The 21,867-nt window shown below is 43.7% G+C and overlaps 2 protein-coding genes across 5 annotated transcripts in view; both read right to left on the bottom strand.

The window, feature by feature from the left end:
- Positions 1-909: 909 nt before the first annotated feature.
- Positions 910-4,009, bottom strand: LOC139601155 (membrane-associated guanylate kinase, WW and PDZ domain-containing protein 3-like). The gene has a single exon (XM_071449934.1). It carries the CDS (start codon positions 4,007-4,009, stop codon positions 2,852-2,854), a length of 1,158 nt encoding a protein of 385 aa, XP_071306035.1. The 3' UTR covers positions 910-2,851.
- Positions 3,776-21,867, bottom strand: part of MAGI3 (membrane associated guanylate kinase, WW and PDZ domain containing 3) — a 54,465-nt gene continuing 36,373 nt past the window's right edge. Inside the window, exons 10-22 of one of the 4 annotated variants that reach the window (XM_071449960.1) lie at positions 20,530-21,129; positions 19,462-19,508; positions 17,599-17,752; positions 16,993-17,084; positions 15,137-15,329; positions 14,249-14,434; positions 12,337-12,522; positions 8,811-8,904; positions 8,600-8,720; positions 7,945-8,088; positions 5,675-5,813; positions 4,325-4,414; positions 3,776-3,915 (exon numbers count right to left, since the gene is read on the bottom strand). In XM_071449960.1, coding sequence (XP_071306061.1) covers positions 4,365-4,414; positions 5,675-5,813; positions 7,945-8,088; positions 8,600-8,720; positions 8,811-8,904; positions 12,337-12,522; positions 14,249-14,434; positions 15,137-15,329; positions 16,993-17,084; positions 17,599-17,752; positions 19,462-19,508; positions 20,530-21,129 — 2,006 coding nt within the window. In that variant the 3' untranslated portion in view covers positions 3,776-3,915; positions 4,325-4,364. The remainder of the gene's footprint in view (positions 3,916-4,324; positions 4,415-5,674; positions 5,814-7,944; positions 8,089-8,599; positions 8,721-8,810; positions 8,905-12,336; positions 12,523-14,248; positions 14,435-15,136; positions 15,330-16,992; positions 17,085-17,598; positions 17,753-19,461; positions 19,509-20,529; positions 21,130-21,867) is intronic. The other 3 variants (XM_071449961.1, XM_071449962.1, XM_071449963.1) reach the window with 3 other exon arrangements.

The following is a 21,867-nucleotide window of genomic DNA, read 5'->3' as shown; positions in this document are numbered from 1 at the left end:
GGTCCCCAGGACACGGGGAAGAGATGAGTGTCTTGACTCCACCTTTCAGAAGGCTGATTTATTATTTTATGATCTCTATTATATTAAAAGAAAATGAGATCTTAGAACTATAGTAAAAGCCTGGCGGTGGGGGGAGAGAGGGATGGGGCAGGGCGAGCTGGGGAGTGGTGAAGGGCAGAGAGAGGGATGGGGCAGGGGCAGGCTGGAAGTTCAAGTAGGGGTGAGGGGCTGAGAAGGGGACACGACAGAAGAGGGCTGAGGGGAGGAGGTAAGGGTTAGGAGGGGGCAACTCCGTATCTCCCAGACCAAAGCTGCAGCGAAGTAAAACTCTGGTTGCTGTGGCAGCGCCAAACGCCTCCTGCAAACTGAATTCAGGAACTGGCATTCAGTTTTTAAACAGATTCTCAGTGTACATGTCAGTTTTCCTTCTGCTTTATTGTTCTACAATACCCAGAATGTGCTGGCCTCATCAAGTCATCCCATGCCATGCACAGAAAAACTGGATTAAGGGGGCTGAATCCTGGCAGCTAGCACTGAAACCAGTAGGAACTGGTGCGGGACATCAAGCACTAAAGCCATACAAGAGCTGCAGCTAGTACTAAATTGTTTACAGCTATTTTCTATACAAGGAAAAGTTGTGAGATATAAAAGGAGACTACAATTTTATATAGCAAAATGTACAAATAAACCTATAGGACAAGTACTTCATGACTGTACTGTTTTGACAGGACTTAATGGTTTTGATACCGTCTTTGCTGAACATTTGTTTTTTGAACAGGGGATCAAGGACTTCCAGTGAGAAACTGCATTCATTTTCCAGATGAGTAGCATGTTTGTGGGTAAAACCTGCATGACACCCCTGAAAGCCAAACAAGAACCTGGTTTAGACAGTGCAGAATCAACAGGCCATGAACTGGAATTTGTTTTTAATATCTATATAAAAAATAATGAGCGATTTACAGGTCTCTCTCTAGTCAGAACCTCAGAAGTCTGTATAAAGGTGCTGTACAATATATAAACATTTACACCCAGTACATCCATACATTGCGTAGCATTCCAAGGCCACATGGCTAAGTCCGATACAGGAAGTACAGATACAAGGTCTATGGAAGGAGAAATCACACACAGGTAAGACGTTATCAGGTGACATGAACATATAGAAAAATACAGTTGATGGCAGGGAAATAATTTCAGTGGGGCTAATTCATCTGGAATTAAAGGACTGGATTTTTCACTATACTCAGCGGTCAGGCCAAGTGCACACAGCTCAACATCAGCCAACCTCTGGGGAAGAACACAGGGCATTTTCTACACAGGCTACTTCAAAGTATTAAATTTTCACAGTCATATTCCACCTAGGGAGTATTTGTACGTGTTATGCTACATAGCAACCCTGGTGTCAAGCAGGTGAGCACAGTTCAGAGCTGCTTTAAAGCCTTTTGCATTCCCAAAGTCTTTGTTTAAAAGCTGTTTGAGCACTCAGCTGTACTCGTGAAGAATTCCACTCAGAACTGCCTCACTGTGCTTTGTTAGCCTTCAAAAACATTTAATGTTTCAAAGCCAAAATGAGATATTCACTTGCAAAGAGCAAATTATGTTTGTATTTTAAGTAAGTAAAGCTCAGTGATTTACTCTTCTTTCTCCAGCAAAGGGCCTTCTTTCACCACTTTTCTCCAGTCATTAAAAATCTCAGATGTCAGGAAATAATCACTAAAACTGTGAATAAAATAAACCCCTTCCATTTCTATTGTTCTTACAGCTGTAGGACTGATGTGACAGTAGGTTCTGGTGGTAACATCCCTCTTTAAAACCTCTCTGCCAGCCCAAACCATAGATGGGATGTCTCCTGTACCCTGTTTGTCACCAATGCTCCTTGATCACACATCCATAGTAAATAGGGGAGAGTTCTAAAATATACAGGCAAGAACTTCACTGAAAAAGCTGCTCTGGTAGCTGAGTCTGTCCTAAGGTCGGTTCTTACTCTACAGAGGGGAAAAAAACCCAATTCCTAACTAGCATTAAATAATTAAAGATGGGACTTCAGTATGAACTCCACACTGAGGCTGAGGGTGTCATGGTGCCACAAGTGAAACCAAAGGAACTGTGTTATTTAACAGAACTCAGAATCTTCTTTCCTCTCATGGATGTTTGCAACCCAAATCCCTGTGAATCAAGGAACTAAAGTGATTCTGCTGTGTCAGAAAAAGCAAAATTACAAAATTGTGTCAAATACATATACCAGGGTTTTGTATTAGGTATAAAAATTCCAGGAAACATATGAACTGAGCAGCATCAGCAGCTAATTTGCTGTCCTGGAACTGACAGAACCAACTCGCCTGTGTTCTCCCTGACCCAGCAAGAACACGTGGGTTTCCTGATGTAAACATGCAACCTGCTTTAGAGAAAACACCTAAACCTGCCTTGTCTCTGACTGGAATCCATGTGGGAAGGGTTAGATTGACTGGATTCAGTAGATAGCTTGGCACAACAACAGGAAGTGAGTCAGGATCACATTGGCAACAGCGGCATTAAATAACTTTGTTCAGAGTTCACAATACTCAGGGAAGCTGCAGCAGTGCAACACTGGGAGCAGCAGACATGGCCTGCAAAGGGACATGGGGACAGCAGCTCAGGAAGGGTTTCACTGAAGCAATCTGAAAATCCTTCATGGAGTTTAGATAATTTAAGAACAAATCAAATACTTCCCCCCCACAACCAGTTTCTGAGGAATTAAAAAAAAAAAAAAAAAAAGACAACTGTGTGAGAAAAACCAATGCTTTAAATTACCCTTACTGGAAAATTGATCAAAACATGTTTGTTCTCAAAAAAAAAACCAGCGTCTCTCAGTCTGTCACACCCGTTTTCCAGGCACCCCTGCTGCTGGGGTGCCCTTACAGCCACTGGGGATCCTCCACGGCCCAGGAGTTATCAGTATTTTCCTTACTGGAGAATTCTTCTCAGGTTGGGAAGTTCCATCTTTGGTTTCATTGTGTCTCTCCATGTATCTTTCTCCATGGTGTCTGTTCAGCATAAGAGCTTCCTGTGTTTCCACCCTCTTTTGTTTCTCCATGGAAAGCAGTGGGATATTGGAAAGGCTGGAGGTTTTGAATCTGCTGGAACTTGTGTCTCCAGAGCTGGACTTGGTTAATAAATCATCCTCAGAGGCATTTCTCCTGGAGTCCCTAAAGAGAAGGTTATTCCCACTAAACAATGGGTAATGTTGGTCTGCAGAACACCCTTCTGTCTTTCCTGGGGTCTTCTGCTTTATTTCTTTACTGGTGACTTCTGGTTTACCGTTCCCACCTTTTAACTGCTCAACAGAACAGGATGTTTGGATCCTTCCCACTGTTTCTGTGCTTCCTGGCTTGCCACGATGCCTTTGGGGACTTGCTGACCTTCCTCGATTTCCATGGGAAGACTCCTTTTTGTCACTATTCTTCATCCCTTTTCCTGTGATTTTACTCTCACTCCTGGAACTGTCAGATTTACATGAGAGATTGTTTTTCTCAGGATCCCCTTTCCTGGGGCTGTGGAATCCCATGTGAGGGTATCCTTCAGCAGCCCCTGACTTTGCTGGACTGGCAGATCTGCCCCTTCTGGTCCTTGCTTCTGAACTACCTTTAGTGATTCCAAACCCAGGACTTGAGGGACATTCCCATCTGTTCTTTGTTCTCTGGGGAGAAGACTGAGGCTTCCTCTCACACAGGTTTTCAGTTAAAGTGCTTATCTTGTCAGGCACAGTGTTCTCTGCTTGCTCCAGTTCCTCAGACAGCTGAACTCCGGTTGAAGCTTCTCCAGGTACTGCTAAATAACACACTTCAGATGGGAAAGCAGAATGGGAAGATGAAGATAATAATGGTGACTGTTCTTCATATATTACATTTGATGAAGCAGGATTGTAGCTATCCCAATCACCTGGAAGCAAATGGCAAGCGATTTGGTTAAACACACAAAAAGTAATAATTGGCAAACTACTGAGTTCAATTCGAAAAACATTATGGAGTAGCATACTTTTAAAGCTTTATTAGCCAGCTTTCTGTATTGTGTTGTTCTACAACAACCGTGAGGATGTGATTTTAGATAAAAATATCTAGTGCTCAGAATGCCGGATCCCTGCAGGACTGACACGGTCTTGAATCAAAACAATTTTAGAGCCTACAAAGCAAAATTTCAAATTAAGAAGTCCCTGACCTACACTATTTAATAAAACCTAACAAACTAGAACTGTTATGCCTAAAGAAATCTGAAACAGTGAAAAGTTGGGGTTATTCATAGCTTTGCACTTTAAAAATAGGAAGAGATGAAACAAGACATGCAGATTTACCAAGTCTTTAAGGAAAAACCAAGAAAAGCACTGAAAGCCCTTAATGTTGCTCAGGTTTCACGTAGGGACACAGACTGGAAGGAGCCAAACCTGAAGGAGGAAGAGAAAAAGCCCAGAAGTACATACCAAAAAAAAAATTACAGAGTACAGCAAGCAAGACTTCAATCAGAAATGTGGGATTAACAGCAAGGCAAGAGGCCATAAACCCTTCCCCACTCCACCATTTCCTTCACCTATCCCAGGCCCCACTCTAGACAGAGGGCTGGCCTGGACATGCTCCAGAGGTTCCTTTTTGTCTGATTCTGTTTCTCCCTCAAGTTCAGGGAATTTCTGTGACTGGCAGGGCCAGTAGTGATGCTCAGGATCCTTTTCTAGCTCTCGGGAGGAAAGCAATTGAGACGGTTCTGAGCAGATTTTACCCTTTGAGTGAGGCCAGTAAGTCATGCCAGTGACTGAACACACAAAGTATTTGGTAGCTCAAACTGTGTGTTTGGGATTTTGAAAGGATAAGCTTGGGGTTGGTCACTGTGACTGAAAAACTCCTTATCAGAAAAAGTGACCCTACAATTTAGGAAGTTTAGCCATCAGCACCTTGGTGTCAGCATCAGGGCTTACAAAGACTAAGGAAGTTATATGTTCTTTGCTTTAAAATGCTGCTGCTGCCACTGCCACGAGTCTCTGATTTGCAGTCTTGGGACTGCGTCAGACACAAAGTCACCAATTCTGAACTCTGTGGCTCCTTCAAACATTTGCTCTGCTGTCCTTCCTGGGTTTTTTGGGTTGGTTTTTTTTTTTGGCCTACAAAGCTGTGGTTTCCTTTTGTAGACACAGAAATCACCTTGAATCAAACTGAATGCCTTTGGAGAGTAAAGTTGTCCCTTTCCTGCTTCCTGAAGTTTTGGCTTTGAAAAACAAGGCATTTCATAATTTAGAAGGCTAAAACCAGAAGTAAATACGTACAGAAACAAACTTTTAACAATACTGTAGCACAGAGAATTTTCATTTAAATTAAAAGGCAATCGGGGTTAATCATTATATTTTTATAGAAAAATTTGATTAGCTTGGACAGAGCTGAGAAACTAATTAGAAATATGGAATAATTTCAGATCGTGCAATACTCCTACGTACCGTCATGTGTTAATTTTACCCCAAATATTCCTTGTATTTGAAAATAGATATTTTATTTTTCAATTTTTATATTTTAATTTTGAATTTAATTCAATAATAAATGCACAGCTGTCACAAAGGCAACTGCCAACTACTGCAGTGAACAAGCAGCAGAATCTCCTTATCCCACTTTACTTCCCTGCCTTGCACCCTCAACACCAAAAAGCCCTTAAGACAACATACTGTGATCTGGTATCAATCCAGTCCCTGGTCTCAGCAGCAGCAAAACTTTATTTCCTCCAGCCTGAATCAGCTCAATGGCTCGTGTGTGAGTGATTCCTTGGGTAGGCTCTCCGTTAATTTCCACAATTTGGTCACCAACCTGAGGAAACAAGAGCAGCAGATTAGTTTTTGGGAATCCCTGACACTGTGACCTGGTTTTTAATTGAGAAAGAAAAAGTAACAGAGGCAGATGCTTCTGTTTTCCTTCTCGTGCTAAAATCCAGTGGGCGTTAGTGACACCATTCCATGGATTACAAGCAGGATGTTACCCTAGGATCTGGGGGTTCAGAGGTGCACAGAGGTTGTCTGCTCAGGAAAAGATCTCAGAGATCTTAACCACATCTTCTATTTATTTACAAGTGATGAGGCAGATACAGGATGTGCTTGAATACATTTTCATTGATCCTGGATCATGCTGTGGAGGTAGCACATGGATCAACCACATCACACTCGTCTGAGGTCACCTTATCCAGGGGAGGACACAGCACCTTCCCTATACCCACTGCCAAGCTGAACACCACACAAACGGATTTGATGTAGGGAAAGGAATTGTTATTTTCTGTTGGTCAGATCAGTGGTGAGGTCTCAGAGCCAGTAAACAATTCTCACAGGTACCAGGCAGGTAATTTCCTGCCAGCGCTAACTTCCCTGGCTGCTGGAAAGGGGCTGGAAGCTGCTGGAATAGCATACCCCAAAAATAGTTCTCTATTAGGCAAAACTGAGAAGGGAAATGGGGAAAAAAAGGGAGCGGGAGCCTATCTAGCACTGCACATAGCAGCCAACAGATGTCACTGGTGTGTAACATTAGCAGCTTAAAGAGGCTTCCTGGGCTTTGTTGAAGTCACTCTGCAAGAGGAGGTCACTGCCGGCTCTTCATGGACAGGCTGGGTCTGAGACACACCGGGACAGCTCAGGCAGCTGGATGAGAAGTTCCTCCTCCCACCGTTGAAGTACAACCAGAAAGAGACACCACATCCAGATGACAAGAAATTAAAAATGTGAATAACCTCAGGCTGGGCGAGCTCAGCCCATCCGTGCTCTGGGCTGGGCTGGTGACTTGGCACATGCCAGCACTGGGAGGAGCTTAGTGTCAAGGATGGGAAGATCAAAGACGTGACTCTGCACAAGACGCCCAGACAATCCCATGCTGTGCCTGAAAGCATTGTCCAGCACTCTTTGAACTCTGGCAGCCTTGGGGCTGTGACCATTCCCTGGGTAGCCTGTTCCATTGCCAGACCACTCTCAGAGGGAAGAACCTTTTCCCAGTATCTAACATAATTCTCCCCTGACACAGTTCCAGCCACTCCCCCAGGGCCTGACACTGGTCCTGCCCCTCAGGAGGAAGCTGCAGACCCCAGTGAGGTCTGACCTCTGGCTCTTCTTCTCTGGGCTGAACAATTTTTTTGGTTGCTTTGCCCAATAAGCAAAGCCCTGGAGCTCAATGTAACACCACTTGAAGGACTAGGAGAAAAAATATTAGCACTGAATGCTAAACTTGTGCTGTCTCTCAAGCAAATGGGGGAAAATACCAATTACTGTGAAGAACAGGAGAAGTTAAGAATACTAAGAATTCCACATCCATTTAAGCCTCACAGCAAGTATCTGTGCCAGCCCCATTCTGCAAATAGAGGACAAAGAGAGGCAGAGCCACATGCCAGCAACAGGGAAGCACAAGGACTGCAAGGGATGGCATTTCATGGGCACCTGGCTCACCTTGATGCTCCAGTCTCTGAAAATCCAGCCCTGGGCAGCAAATACAGAGTCTTGCTTACCATTGTTCCTTCTGTTGTATCCATGTACTTTGCTTTTACTACAATATTTGAGAGTGTATTCCTTACACAAAGGCAAGAATTAACATAATATTTGGGGGAAAAAAATCAGGATCGTATCTCCAGAAATGGCATAGAACAGCCGCAGCACAATGTACACACAAACATTCCTCAAAAATTAACTGACTTGGACAGTGATTCTCCTCCCAGCTCTCTGGTGCACTGTGCAATCTCTTGTTGGGGCTCCTAAAATACCCGTGAGTACCTGCTACTCACACCCAGGGATGCTACCAGCAAAGCAGACAATTCCTTTGGGACGGCCAGAGTTGTTCATGGAAGAAGGGCAAAGGCTCAAGATGCTGTTCTGGGACCCTGTGCTTGTGAAAATCCAAGTTTGTTGCTGCTCTGGGTAAATTAATGTATCAACTGCATCAACAAATTGGTTAGAGAAGCCAAACCTACGTGGACTCTCCCATCCTTGACTGCCGGCCCATCCTCAGCCAGACGGAGGATGAATAAGCCCATGTTGTACTCCTTTCCTCCTCGGAGGCTGAATCCAAACCCTCGAGGGCCCCTTTCCAACTCCACTGGGAAACAGCCAGCATTCTGTGCAGGAAGTCACAGGGAAAAAAAAAAAAAAAAAAAAAAGAGAGATGAGGACCTGTAGGCAGATTTAACCTTCTGTTTTTCTAGAAAAATATCACAATATTTCTATATTTTGAGCACTTAAACAGCATTCATCCCAACTTGGCGGTGACTCAGTTTTAACCCAAGTCCAAACATTCAGAATATCTTTCCTTCTTAGTCTGAGATAGGCACAAAATTCTTGAGGAAACTTTGCCAAAGGGTCTATAGTCATTCCATTACAAGCATTTTGCGTTTCTTTCATAGCTATAATGAATGTTCAACTACCCATAGGAGATAATCACATTTGAAACATGAGCAAAAACATTCTGTGAGACACTTCAGTATGTTTTTATACACAACTGTTCTACCTGTATGCAACAGGGAAATGTTTTAACATTCTGCTTTTGAGAACTCTGTAATAATGCCACTAGAGTGCCTTGATGGCTGAGTATTCCCCGTGTCTCCACACCCTCTAGATGGATTCTTGTACCTGGGAATGACGGCTGCCAACACCTGAAGCAGCATCCAACTGTGCCATGTGCTTGTGCTCAGGCCAGGACAGCCGGTAACTATTAGAAACTTCTTTTCCAGCTTCACCTTCTGTAGCTCCCCTACGGAAAGGTGAAAGGACGTGGATGTTGCCTTCACATTAATCCCTCTGGCCATGCTTTTCCCACCATTCCCAGACCCTTTTTCCCAACCTGTCAGGGTTGATCGGTGCCAATCCCAGTGGTCGGTGCTGTGGGGCTGGGCTCTGCCTGGCCGAGTTTGTTCCTGATGGAGGACCACGTTGCTCTAGAATCCAAACAAAATCAACAGTCACAACTTTAAAAATCTGCAGCCAGACAATGGTCACCACCAGTGCTGGGGGCTACTGCTCCCAAGGAATTGCAGCCACAACACCTTGAGCCAAGCTCATGTGGGCACAACAGAGAGAGGATTTTCCAAGCCAGGAACACAAGTACAGCTCATCAGTTCCATGGAATTAATTCTTAGGAATTCTAGTCTTTATTTTTATTCTTTTACTCTGCTTTTCCTCTGGAAATACCAACACAATTGTATGGATCCTGACATGAACAGAAGGGTTTTAGCCTGTTTGCAACTTGATAAATGCCAGAGGGGATCAGGGCTGATCAGATCCATGAAATTGGTTCAGATAATCATTACCATAAGATTTTTTAAGAGATGAAGAACAATGTCCATTTGAGAAATACCCCTCTTTAAGGTAAGGGAATGAAGATCTGCAGGAGAAATGGGGATTTAGAGGTGAAGGCCCCATCAAATAAAGGGAAATTGCCAACTCATTTAAGGCACAACAGTTTTCCATTGCCCAGCTCCAGGTAAGGAACTGGTCTCTTGGGAGAAGGAGTTCACTGGCAGGCAATCAAGAGGAATGTTAATGTGTTTTGCCTTCTCCCAAAAGCTAAGTAAGAAAAAAAATGTTTTGATAAAACCATTTAAAATAACTTCCTATTATTTTTCCCTCCAGGGAAAATACTGTTAGTGTGCACTTTACAAACAGCCAGTGCATTTCTGGAAAAAGCCCCGTGTTTCAGGATACAAAAATGACACTCTCGCTTAAGAATAAAGAACCACAGCCTATGCAAAAAGCTGCCTCTTAGCTGGAACCTGAATGGCAAGCAGTGGCCCAAGATGGACTTCTGTGCTGAAATATAAACTATTAACTCCTTTTCCCTGAAAGGGTTAGAAAGCAATCAATAATTCCCAGCACCAGAACTAGAGATGTTCCAGCCTCATTAGATGCAGCACATCACCGCATTTCTTAATTAAGAACAAACAAATTCCACTAAAATACAAAAAAGTGGTCAAGAATGTAAAGGGAAGAGAAATTTAAAGCATATTACACTGAATTTCTCAGGTATGTGAGACCTCCCGAGCCTTCCACACATCTGCTTGATGCTGTTCTCATGACATGCCTTAAAGAGGTTTTTCTCTAGAGACAAAATGTCAACTTTTACTCCTGGTTTATCCTCAGATTTTTAATTTAGAAGCATAGGCAAGAAAAATGCCATCTGTTTGTACAAATCCTGCAGCCCTCTCTGCAGCCTCGTCTCGTGTGTTCCCAACTAATACATGACAAAAGCTGACAGGCTCCTGCTTTTGTGAAAAATGTTAAAGAATCTCTTCTGGCGCATGAAGGGAATTCATTTAATCCCATGAAAAGCAAAGATCACAGGCCTGTTAAAGCCTAGGGGCAGGGAAGGGGACCAGGCAGAGGTTTTGTTGCCACTCTCAGAGGACAAAGCTAGGGAACAGCAAACTCTATCAGGGTTTCTGCCTTGCGCTGCTCAACAGCTTCCAGCAAAAAGGGCATTTTGTGTTTTTGGAGCTGTATCCTGGATTTTCCTGGGTGTGAACCATCCTTGTGAGGCTCAGCTCTGTCCCTGAGTGTCTGAAGCCTCGACTCGCCCACATCCATGCTGGATTCCCCCATTACACAGGGCTCTACTGTGAGCTAAACTCTTATTTCTTCAGCTACATTGAGGGGAATTTTAAAGTGGAGATATATTCCCACTCCAGTGGAACCGGTTCTGCTTCTTTCGCCTTCACTGTCACAAAATTCTTTACATCTCAAACATGCCAACTCCCGCTCCTCTGAGCCACAGATTTTTTTCTGACTGATCTTTTCTCTGGTTTTACCACCTGCTACTGAGGGGTTCTTTCCTCTCTTTGTTGAGCCTCCCCAGGTTGTGTTTTTCTCTCTGTATTTTGGCTCCAAATCTGTAATTGAGGCAGTGGGAAAGGTTTTTACACAAAGTCCATGCAAGGTCATACACAAATAATGGGCAGAAATATGATATTCAGAAAATTTATTCTGAAAACAAGTGGAAGGTGTTCCTGATCATGGCAGCCCCATGGGCTTTCAGGTCCTTCCAACCCAAATCAGTCTGCATTTGATGACTAAAAGCTGCAGAGAAAACAGATCTAATTCAACCAACTCAAACTTCAGTTGCTTTATAAACATCACCCATGGCAACTGCTTTGAAGTGTGTCCCTTCAAACTGGAATGAACCAGATTTGATAAAAATAAAAATCTTAATAGAAAAATAACAACTTAGAGAGGTCTCTCTACTTCAAGCATTAACAAAAAGGAACATTAGGTCTTTGAAATTCTGTGTTACAGGCTGAGATGGCATGTTAAATATTTGCAATGAATGTGAAATTAGAGAATCATCTGCTGGCTTTATTCACAGCCTGGCTATACCTATTTCTTATTTCAAAGGTGAAGAAAGCCAACTTTCTGACAAAATAACGATAGGGAGTTAATTAAGCAGCATTCAAGAAAAATGCAGGGCAGGAAAACAGCTTTTCTCTCCAAATTACTGGATTTTATATATTTATATTTTTGTTTAGAAACAATATCACAGTGCATGCAGTGTTACATGGGAGCTGTCATTAAGTCACAGTCTCCGAAGATGGGACTTTGCAGTACCTAGGACTCGCTTTGCTGCTCAGGTGACACAGCAGGTTTTGCAGGTGCAAGACTGGCAGGAAAACCCTGTCAAGGCTTTTTCCCTGTGTGGTAGGATGTGACCCTTTTCCAAAGAGGAGCTTTGGCAGACAGAACTGCAGCATGTTTCTGCTGCAGGGATGCAGCATCAGGGAATTTGTGGGTTTTAACACGGGAGAAAGCAAAAACTCATTGTTTAAATGGAGAGATTTGAAAAGCAGGAGTCCCTGTGGCCTTAGAGCAGGGACAGAGCATCCTGGCAGCATTGGGAAGAGAGCTCTGGTAGGACCTGCAGCAGCAGGAGGTGGGCCCCTGAGCTGGGGAGAGATTTTCTCACTAAGCATGATCCTGTGGCTGCTGCAGCCCCCTGAGGGGTCATTTCTCTTTGGCTGGAGAATACAAGGTCTGGACAGGATGTTTCTATGTTAGCAGCATTTTCTGTCTCTCACACATGAGAATTTCTCTCACTCTTCATTGCACTGTTACTAATTTTAGCTCCTTATTGGGTACAAGCACCTTATTGTGGCAGCTCCTCTCTCTATCCCACCTGCCTTTAGCTCTTCCAGAGCAAACACATGAGCTTCCAACTTACTCAACTTCCAGGAGTTGATGATCCCCAAGGGTCCCACTCAACTCAGGATATTGTAAGATTTACTCTCCTAAATTTCCAAACATCTTCAAATGCTCCATTTAAGCCAATAAACTTCAGCAGTGATAAATACCCAACTTTGACAGTGTGGTGGCACCTTCCTTACCTTCCTCAGCCACCACTGTGAGGGTCACCACGTTGCCTGCATCCTTGATGAGTTGCACAATGCTGTCATGGGAGAGCTCCACAATGGACTGGCTGTTTACCGCTGAGATTCTATCACCCACTTTCAGCTTCCCACACTGGTCAGCCGGGCTTCCCTCGATAATCCGCCCGATCTTGTGAGGAATCACTAAGAAACAAGAACAGGCACAGCAACACTGTAAGTATTCACAAAATTATGGAATATCCTGAGCAGGAAGGGATCCACAAGGATGAAAATCCAAATCCCGGCCCTGCACAGGGCAGCCTCAAGAATCCTACCATGTGCACATCAGATAAGCATCACAAAGACCCAGAACTGCCAGTCACAGAATCACAAAATATGCTGAGTTGGAGGGACGTACAAGGATCATCAACTCCTGGCACTGCAGAGGACATCCCAAAATCCAAACAAATCCCACCTTGTGCCTGAAGAGTGCTGTCCAAACACTGCTTTAGCTCTGGCAGCCTTGGACCTGTGACTGCTTCCTTGAGGAGCCTGTTCAGTGCCCCACCACCCTCTGGGTGAAGAAGCTTTTCCTAATATTCAACCTAACTCTCCTCTGGCACAGCTCCAGCTGTTCTCTTGGTCCTGTCACTGGTCACCACAGAGCAGAGATCAGTGTTTGTCCCTCCTCTCCTGCTCCAAAGGGTGAAATTGCTTGTACAGGACACACCTGCAAATAACAAGGAGTGCTTCACTGTGAGTGAATGGAGATGCCAACCACACAGCATGGCCTTGTCATGTACAGGGTGCTGTGCCTGAAGGAAAACACGGGAAGGAAATGGATCATATTTTGCAAAGGGACGAGTGAGAATGTATGTCCCTGGAGCGCACCAGAACAGTTGGTTTTACCATATATAATGTAGTTTTCCATTTCATGCATCGACCCTGACAGACAGTGTGGGCTCAGAGAGATTTATGGTCATCCACTGTAACACAGACATTCAGATGCATGGGCTAACTCTTCCTACTTGCAAACAAAAATTAACCCTTAACACACTTTAAAAATATATCAAACTTCTCCTGCTGGGGACTGATTCACTCAGGTGAGGACCTGAGCAGGGAGCCTGTGCAAGGCCAGCAAGGTGCTACATCAGCTTTGCATAGATGTGACCGCTTTTCCTGGTCTCTGAGATGAATATGCACTTGTAATAATTGCCTCAAATTTCCTGCAGCTCTCCTGGCTTGGTTCCCTCAGTTCACCCCAGAGTGACATTATGCCCTGCACAGACTCCTCCAGAAACCAAAGCTCTGGGGCCAGAACAGACAGACTGGAGAACAGAAGAAATGTTCTGAGAAGTAGAAGGCAAAAAGATCGATTTCAGTCCTTTTCCCAGAGATGAGCACAGAGGCAGAACTAGAGACAACTATGCCTGAGCCGCATCAATATCTCACAACTGCAATACCAGACCAGACTGCTTTTTCATTTTGATGATCCTTCTAGACAAACACGCTCAAAGACAGTAAGTAACAAGTTCATTGTTTTCCACCAAATACTGTACACTCTACTTCCTCAGATCTCCAGAATAAGAATTTTTACCTGATTAGGTAATATAAAGCCAAGGTTGAAACTATGCTTCCATTAAAATGCCAATGAATTAATGCAACATCACTAGAGCCTGACAAATATCTACATCCCAAATGCTGCCCTGGGACAAGTGCACACACTTGGGTATGGGTTGTGTGAGATTTAAATTCCCTTTTCCCCATTTATGTCACAGTTGGGTGAACAAGACATACCAACACTCAAATGGCTGGGCTGTGCCAGTGTGAGTGAAAGCTGACTATGAGGGAAATACCAGCACTGCACAGGAAGAGATCCATGGAGAAGCCACAGCGAGGTTAAGCAGAGCCACCAGGACATGGCACTTACCCCCAGGAGGAGGTTTGGTCTTGGAGGTGAGGATGACGAAGCCAAATCCTTCGTTCTCCTTCCGCTGCAGACGGACGTCGTAGACCTCCGGGCACGGTTGGTTGGCAAAGTTAACACGGTTCAGCCGAGGAGAGCCGTTCTGTGTCAGGACAGGCTGCGGCTCCTCCTCCTCTGCCTGCTTTTCCCCTTGCAGGGAACAGACGAGCAACAAATAAGGAACAAATCACACAAAGCAACTTCAGCACAGCCATGAAGCTCAGTTGTCAGTACCAGCATGAGGTGGCAACAGCAGTTACTAATCAGAGCAGGGGGCCCTTGTCAGCTGTAAATCCCACCCCAGACTAATGTTCTCTAAAGTGTTGATCTGGACACTGATCTAAAACTGCAGCATCTCAAGATCTTGCTCTGAAACAGCTCTAGTTTGAATACAGTTAATCTTCCTACACACTAATGCTAAAAGACTTGAGAATACAGCATATAGAAGGTGCCCCTGCCCACGGCAGGGTGTGGGAAAAAATGAGTTTTAAGGTCCCTTCCAACCCAAACCATTCTGGGATGTTGAGAAAACAGACTGCATTATTATGCAATTACCATAGCACTAATGGCTGTTCTAACTACTACTTGCAAAAAGGTTTGAAGAAACCACCCCTGCATCATAACTTTCAGAGCCTTGTGTGAGCCTTGTGTGAGCAGTGCAAGCTAGCGAGCAACAGAGTCCAAGCCTATTAAATTCTGCTTTTCTCCATTTAAGAGTTCTCCATTTATAGCTCACCCTACCCTCCTCTATCTCAGGCTGCTCAGCCCCAGTGCAGTAATTAAGTTCCAGAGCAACTTCAGTGGACTTGACTACAAGCCCTAAGTGCTCTTTCTAGGCAAGCAGACACCTACCACTGAAGAAGATCTTCCTCCGGACAGTGAGCAGCACCTGCCCATTTCGTGCAGCACTGGTCATTAAATCCAGAACTTGCTTGTGTGACTTCCCTTTCACAGGGACTCCATCAATGCACATCAGCTCATCCGCTGCACGCAGCCTCCCGTCCTTTTCCGCTGCTCCCAATGGGATTATGGCTCCGATATAAATCTGTGAGCAGAGTCCAGGGGTTTGAAAGGGAACATGAGTTCATCAGAACACACAGCGGTTGGAATCCACATGAATCAGTGCAGAAGAGGTCTTTTGGGGAACACTTTTTTAAAGATTACCTCACTGTCCAGCTCTAGCAGAAATGCAGCCAGCAAGTGTACTCTGCACAAGCTGATCTAGTGGAGACAATCTGGAGTCTCAAAGCATTCACTAACTACTTTAAATCTTTAATCTATATTTTTGTCAGTTCTTCTCTCTTGAGCATGTTTGCCAGTTTATTAGAAAGCAAAATTTTTGAAATGAGCACACACCATGTACTTATTATATATATGATTTCCTAGACATTTATGACACAAAAGCCTCTGACATTCATTCTACTCAATTTTTATTTTTTTTACCAAGACTGAGGAAGAATGACTGGGGAAGAAATAAAAGCTTTTGAACCAACTCAAGTTTGTTTCTGAAAAGTTGCTTATAGACAGTTCCACATTTCAAGTTGCTTCAAGTCTCAGCTTTTGGTAATGAGACAACGAATTCAAACACCAACAGTTCTGCCTACCCCCCACCTCAAAAAGTGCTACTAAATATAATACAGAGAAGAACCACACTCAATTTCACATGCTACAATCATTTTCAATTAAATGGAAGATTAAGGGTAACCACAGCTAGTATGCTGGAGGTTAAGAATGGCGGGCAGCTCATCCATCAGCTCCACACCTCCTATGGGTGTTATGGAAACCAAACACCATAAATGCTATAAAGTGCAACAGAAGTAACATTCTCTGTGTTTGCTTTTTACTTTAAATGCATGTTAGTGAGGGAGGAAGAAAAAAAAAAAAAGGCTAGCACTGGATCACAGCTGGGAATGGAAAAACCAAATTCCTTCACTGTAATGAGAAAACAATCTATGCAGATCTATTCCAAAAGCTTTTTCTCTCCCCTTAAACAGCTTAAAGAAAGGTCCCTGATATATAGTACAAGTCTTAGAGCTTCTTCCCAAAGAGAAATTTATGCATGTTTGAAAATACAGGGGAGTCTCCTAAAACCTGCCCTTGGAGAACAGACCATCCAGGTGTGTCTGCTCTGGCATTTGCCCAGCTGCCTCCAACACAATGCATGCTTAAAAATCCAGCGGGAGAAGCAGGGAATAAAAGGGGTGTGTCACCATCTCAAACCTCATTTCACTGGGCTGCAAGGAAAGGAACAGCCTAATGAAATTTTGACAGAAGGAGCAATCACTTCCTTCCACTCAGCTGCTTTCCAGGATGCGCTGCTGTGCACATCTCACCAATGACTGACCACCACTGGGATCAGGTGACAATGGGCAAAGGCTGGGGACCAGCATGGCCCTTCTGAGGGCTCCGAGACACAGCAACGCAGCAACAGCTGTAGAAACACCGCCAGTGTCCTCGGCCTGACAGAAAATTGCGGCAAAGGACGGGCTCGGTAGCGGGAAGGGCGCAGAACCTTGGAGAATGGAGTCCAAGAAGAGGGGAAAAAACAAAGGTAATGAGGACTAATTCCTGATCTCTGAAAGGCAGGTATGAATCAATCAATTTTGCCATCACTGAGCTGCCTGGATGGGATGATTTGAAATGGGGATGACAGAGTAGGAACATTTCAACAGCAATACTGTGAGATAACTGTGATCAGTTTCACTTACAGGCTGATCTGGTCCGTCCCCACCAAGCACCCGGAAACCAAAGCCTGACTCTTGTTTTCTCAGGAAAACATCTAAATCTCTTGTATTTGGAGCTAAGAAAAAAAAAAAAACAACAGTATTTCAAAACATGTAAGGAGCTATCTTGGATTATTGAAGGATTCTTGAAGGATTATAGTTTGGTGGTACACTCTGAGTCTTCTAGTGACAAAACACAGCAACCAGAAATACAGTGATATTCTCTTTTCAAAATGGTATCATTAATTTTCAAAGCAGGAATCTCAACTACATCTGTGCAGCAGACCAGGAAAAAAGCCACTCTGTAACACAATTCAGAACTACTTTTATAAGCAGGTCTGCTGCAGTTTACTTCACAACCATCCTTGGCATTATTTCTGCAATTAACTGTTTTACTGAAAATACGGTTGAAACATACTTTATCTTTTTTGTTTTTCCGATTGCTGTTTGAATGATGCATTACTTGAAACATTTTATCCACAGCAGGTTAACAAACTTAGCAACAAAGTCTCAGTAGTTTTACTGCACATGCGACAAAAGAAAAAATTCCTTCATAATTCAGTATTTTCAAGATGAAGATGATGTACTTACGTTTGTCCTCATAAATTGTCTTAGACTTCAGGTAGACTTCAGACGGGTCCAGTTTAGGAGAGCCTGGTCGCACAGCAGAGGGCGGGAAGGGCATCGGCTGTGGAATGGTATCGCTGACAGCTTCCAAACTCCCGGAACTGTCCTGCCTGTCCTTCTGAAACAGCCCAGAGATGCAAAATCCACATTAAATAAAGGCATGACTACACTTGTGGGTGCAAAGACAATGAACACCATGCAGAAGAAATAGACAGGAAGAAAGGAACAAAATTACAGCTTTTCCAGTGGATGCGTCTGACCAGAGTACTAAAGTCTTCCTCACTTGTACATGAGTTTCTACTGGAGACTAGGCTTGGAAAGAGTTTGAAGTGACTGATGCTCAGAGAGGAGTGAAGATGGGCAGATGCTGCTAGTTACCAACACATGGGATGAAGTGGGGCAAAAGGACAGATCATGTTTGGAGAAGACACCGAATCCTTGTCAGGTGCCTGCCTGGCTCTGGGCCACAATCCAGCACCAAAGGCACAGGCTGCTCCTCACCGGCACTGCCTCCTGTCCTTTGCCAAGCTCCTCCCCACAAGCACCAGGGGTGCTCCCAGCATGAGCTGTTTGCTGGAGCAATATACAATGGGGCAGGAGGACACACCTGGGCAGTGTGAGGTATTAACAACTTGCCTTTTTTGTCTTTTCATGAGCTGCAACTCTCCTGTTCATGAGGCAAGGACACTTTGTGGTCCCTCATCTAAATCCCCAATCAATTATGCAACAAAATAACTCTAAATATTTCTTCTGTGCGGAAGCCCAGCCTGGAAAACTGGCACGTGGCAGTGCATGCCAAACCACAGCAGGAGCAGAACAGATGTAGATATGCCCTTTCACCAAGAGCAGAAGAAACTGCCCAGAGCCATTCAGCAGTTTGACACTTCTTGTATGTTTGTAAACACAAGAACTTGCCCTTTTTAAGTGAATTATTTTGCCATGCTGCTTAATGCCACTGAGCATCAAGCACTCTGTGGGCTGTTGCTGCTGTATGTGTGCTGGAATAGTATGCCAGTACCCAAGTCCAAACTATTTTTAGCACATTGCCATGGGATCCATGCTGACAGGACCAAGGCCCTCCAACTGCAGGGATTTCTGCTCTGATCTATTCAGTGCGGGCAGGTGGATGCTTGTAAGGAACTGAATCCGAAGATCTTATTGAGCACAGTCATCTTTGAGCATGCTGAACATGTGTGCTTGTGTCATTCCACTGCTGGGATACAACTAAGGTTGCACTCAAACAGCAGGATAAAGATAGAAAGGGAAGTTACAGCTATGTTCTGGTAATGGGGTTTTCATAAATTGCCCTGTTTGTTCTTTACAAGAAGCATTTTTAAAGAAGTATCTGTGTTCGACCACTCTAATTTACAACAGAACCTTCATAAAAATCATAAGCATTAATATCAGCATCATTAAATCAGAGGTTGTTCTATTAAGACCAAGGATTCTTTACTGAGCTAATATATGTTAAAGATGCTCTGACAGATCAAAATTCCAAGAGCAATGAGTATCGAGCTAGGAATTTACAGCTCCATAGAGACTTGCTGAAAATATGGATCCAAAGATAAGCATTTCCAAAAGGGAGCAGTAACCAGTCCATTAATTCTATGCGAGGACTGAGAAGAATCAAAGGATCATAAACTTCCTTTAGGAAGGAAAAAAATAGATGCTGTATTTTGTTTCCCTTTTAATGGGTACTCTAACTTAGACAAAGAATTTTTGGCTACCAAGCAGATGTGGTTTTGATAAACCATCTTGCAGGTTATCACAGGGACTAAAATCCAGAGGAAATGAGATTACAAAGCAGGTCAAAAACAAGTTACATACATCACAAATACTCACTCCTTTGGCAGCTTTAGTAGGGGAGGGTGGACCTGAAGAAAATAGAAAGTAACTTTAATAGCAGGTTACAAAAAGTTTCAACAACATTTCAGCAATATAATCAGCTGCCCCTGGGGTGAAAATAATAGCAGCTGATTCACTGTGCTTTTAAATGGCAAAGTGACCAAAACCATCACTTTAGAGAAGTCTCAATTAGAACAGAAAGCTGTACAACAATGAAAAATATCTATTTCTCTTTCTGCTGGAAGCTGGTCAGCCAAGTCACCCCTCAGTTCATGGGATAAGGAGACTTATGAATTTGTCTGAGGGAATTTCACTTGTCACACATAAATCTAATTACTTCCTTAGCTGATTAAGGAATAGTAGTATTTATAGAGAAAAAGATCCAGAGATTTTTGCAAATACCAGTGGCTGAAGTTAGGGTTACAATAAAGCCTGAAGGGACACTGAACGGCCACGAGCTGCCTCATAATTCATTCAGATTCAGCTTCCTCTGAAAGAGGGACACTATCTGCTACAGTTTCTGGGGAGAAGATGCATTCTGGTCTGTGACTGACAATCAAGGAAGGAATATGAATATGCAAAGGAAAAAATCAGAATTTTTTCTGCTATTCCCAGTGATCAGCCCCACCTCTTCGCTAATGCTTCTTCCCATCTCCTGCAATCCCCTGTTCTTTACAGACACAGTTACTAGAATATATTTGGAGAACCTCACAAAACTCAGTCCATCATATGCTTTGCATTATACTGGAGACCACGTGTTTGCTTTAGCACTCCCCAGAGACTTGGACGAGACAGTGCATAAACATATCACCATATAATTGTTGAGGGAAAAAGACCCAAAGAAAAACCTAACTAAATCTTCAAACAAAATCCCAGCAACATGCTCTCACCCTAAATAGTGAGGGGTATAAATCAAACTTAGAACATAATCGTTCAGAGATGGAATGAACTGCTGCTTAGCTGTCAAGACTGGACACAATTTAGATATCACACTAAAATAGGACTTTTAAAAACTTATAACCAATATGACAACTGCAATTTTGTCTGTACCTCCTCTTAAGATAAGCAGGGGCACCTCTGCTCCGACTGGAAACTGCTTGAGCACCTCCACCACCTGCAAGTGGGTCAAGCTCTGCACATTCTGATGGCAAATCTCCTTGATGACATCCCCTTTCTGTAGGCCTTGGCACCACTGGCTGTCCAAAATCATCTTCACCTTCTGGCCTGTGGGACTGTCTGCAATGGCAAACCCAAAGCCTTTAGGCCCTTTGATCAGAGGGATGGTGACCAGCTCTGGCTGAGAGCCTCCTGAGGAGGCAAAGGAGACCCTTTGCTCTCCTGAATCCACAGAAGGGCCGTTCAGGCGACCGTTGACCAACACTTTCCCATTCTGGTCCAACACAACTGTTGCTGCTACTAAATCTTGGCTGGACATGGAAGCATCTCCCTTGGCCACCGGCGGACCACTAATGACAGGCGTGGCTGTCACGATATCCACCACGGGGTCTTCATTGTCATCAGGAAGAGGGTACCCACGACACAAAGTCATGTTCACATACTGATTTATGGGAATGAGCTGAAACATCTGGACAACATCTGCATGGGTATGGCCAAGGACACAGCTTCCATTTATGTCCACGATGACGTCACCTGTTACAAAAGAAATTTTGACGGTGTCAAAAACAGAAGCGAAACCTTCAACAAAAGCCTACCTTGAAGAAATCACAGTGCTGTCTTCGAATGAATAACTAGTGTCTGGGATATTACCTCATGGCTAATATTGCCAAAAAGCATAAAGGATTTCCTCTTTGCATTTATTCTATTTCATCTCAGGACACAGTGCGCTAAATATATAAAGTTTAATCTGCAGCAGATTTAAAAAATGATACTGTACAGCCACGGGAGATGAAGCAGAGCACGCACACTACAGCAAGCAGATGTCTTCTACTTTAATTCATATCGCAGAGCATCCTAAACCCAATGCAGAATAAATCGGATTTTTTTGGCCCCGTGTTTATTTTAGGACTGGCTGAACTTAAGCTAGGATCGTGCACACACACATGCTCCACACTCTTACACTGCTGCCACACGTGGCTAAGAATACATTTTCAAAACGAACTTATGTGGGCTTCAGATCCCAAAACCTTGGTTCGTGTTTTCATAATTTTGATGTGAAACTTTGCATGTGAGGTACAATATGTCCTGCAAACTGTCCTATCCCTTTAATGCCCAGGCATCAGTAAAACAGGATCTCCCTTATTCCATGAACTACAATCAGAATAGCTGCACATCTTTTCCATTCCAACATTTCTGCAGGATTGTTTACTTTTTTGCAGAGGTGGAAAATGAACCACATACAAACAAGTTCAAACAACACATCAGCAACAA

The sequence above is a fragment of the Agelaius tricolor genome, unplaced genomic scaffold, assembly GCF_023055355.1.
Source record: "Agelaius tricolor isolate 1412-34295 unplaced genomic scaffold, bAgeTri1.0.p SCAF_30, whole genome shotgun sequence".
Taxonomy (NCBI): domain Eukaryota; kingdom Metazoa; phylum Chordata; class Aves; order Passeriformes; family Icteridae; genus Agelaius; species Agelaius tricolor.
Note: the sequence above shows the minus strand (reverse complement) of the source record. Positions and strands in the feature narration are given on the sequence as shown.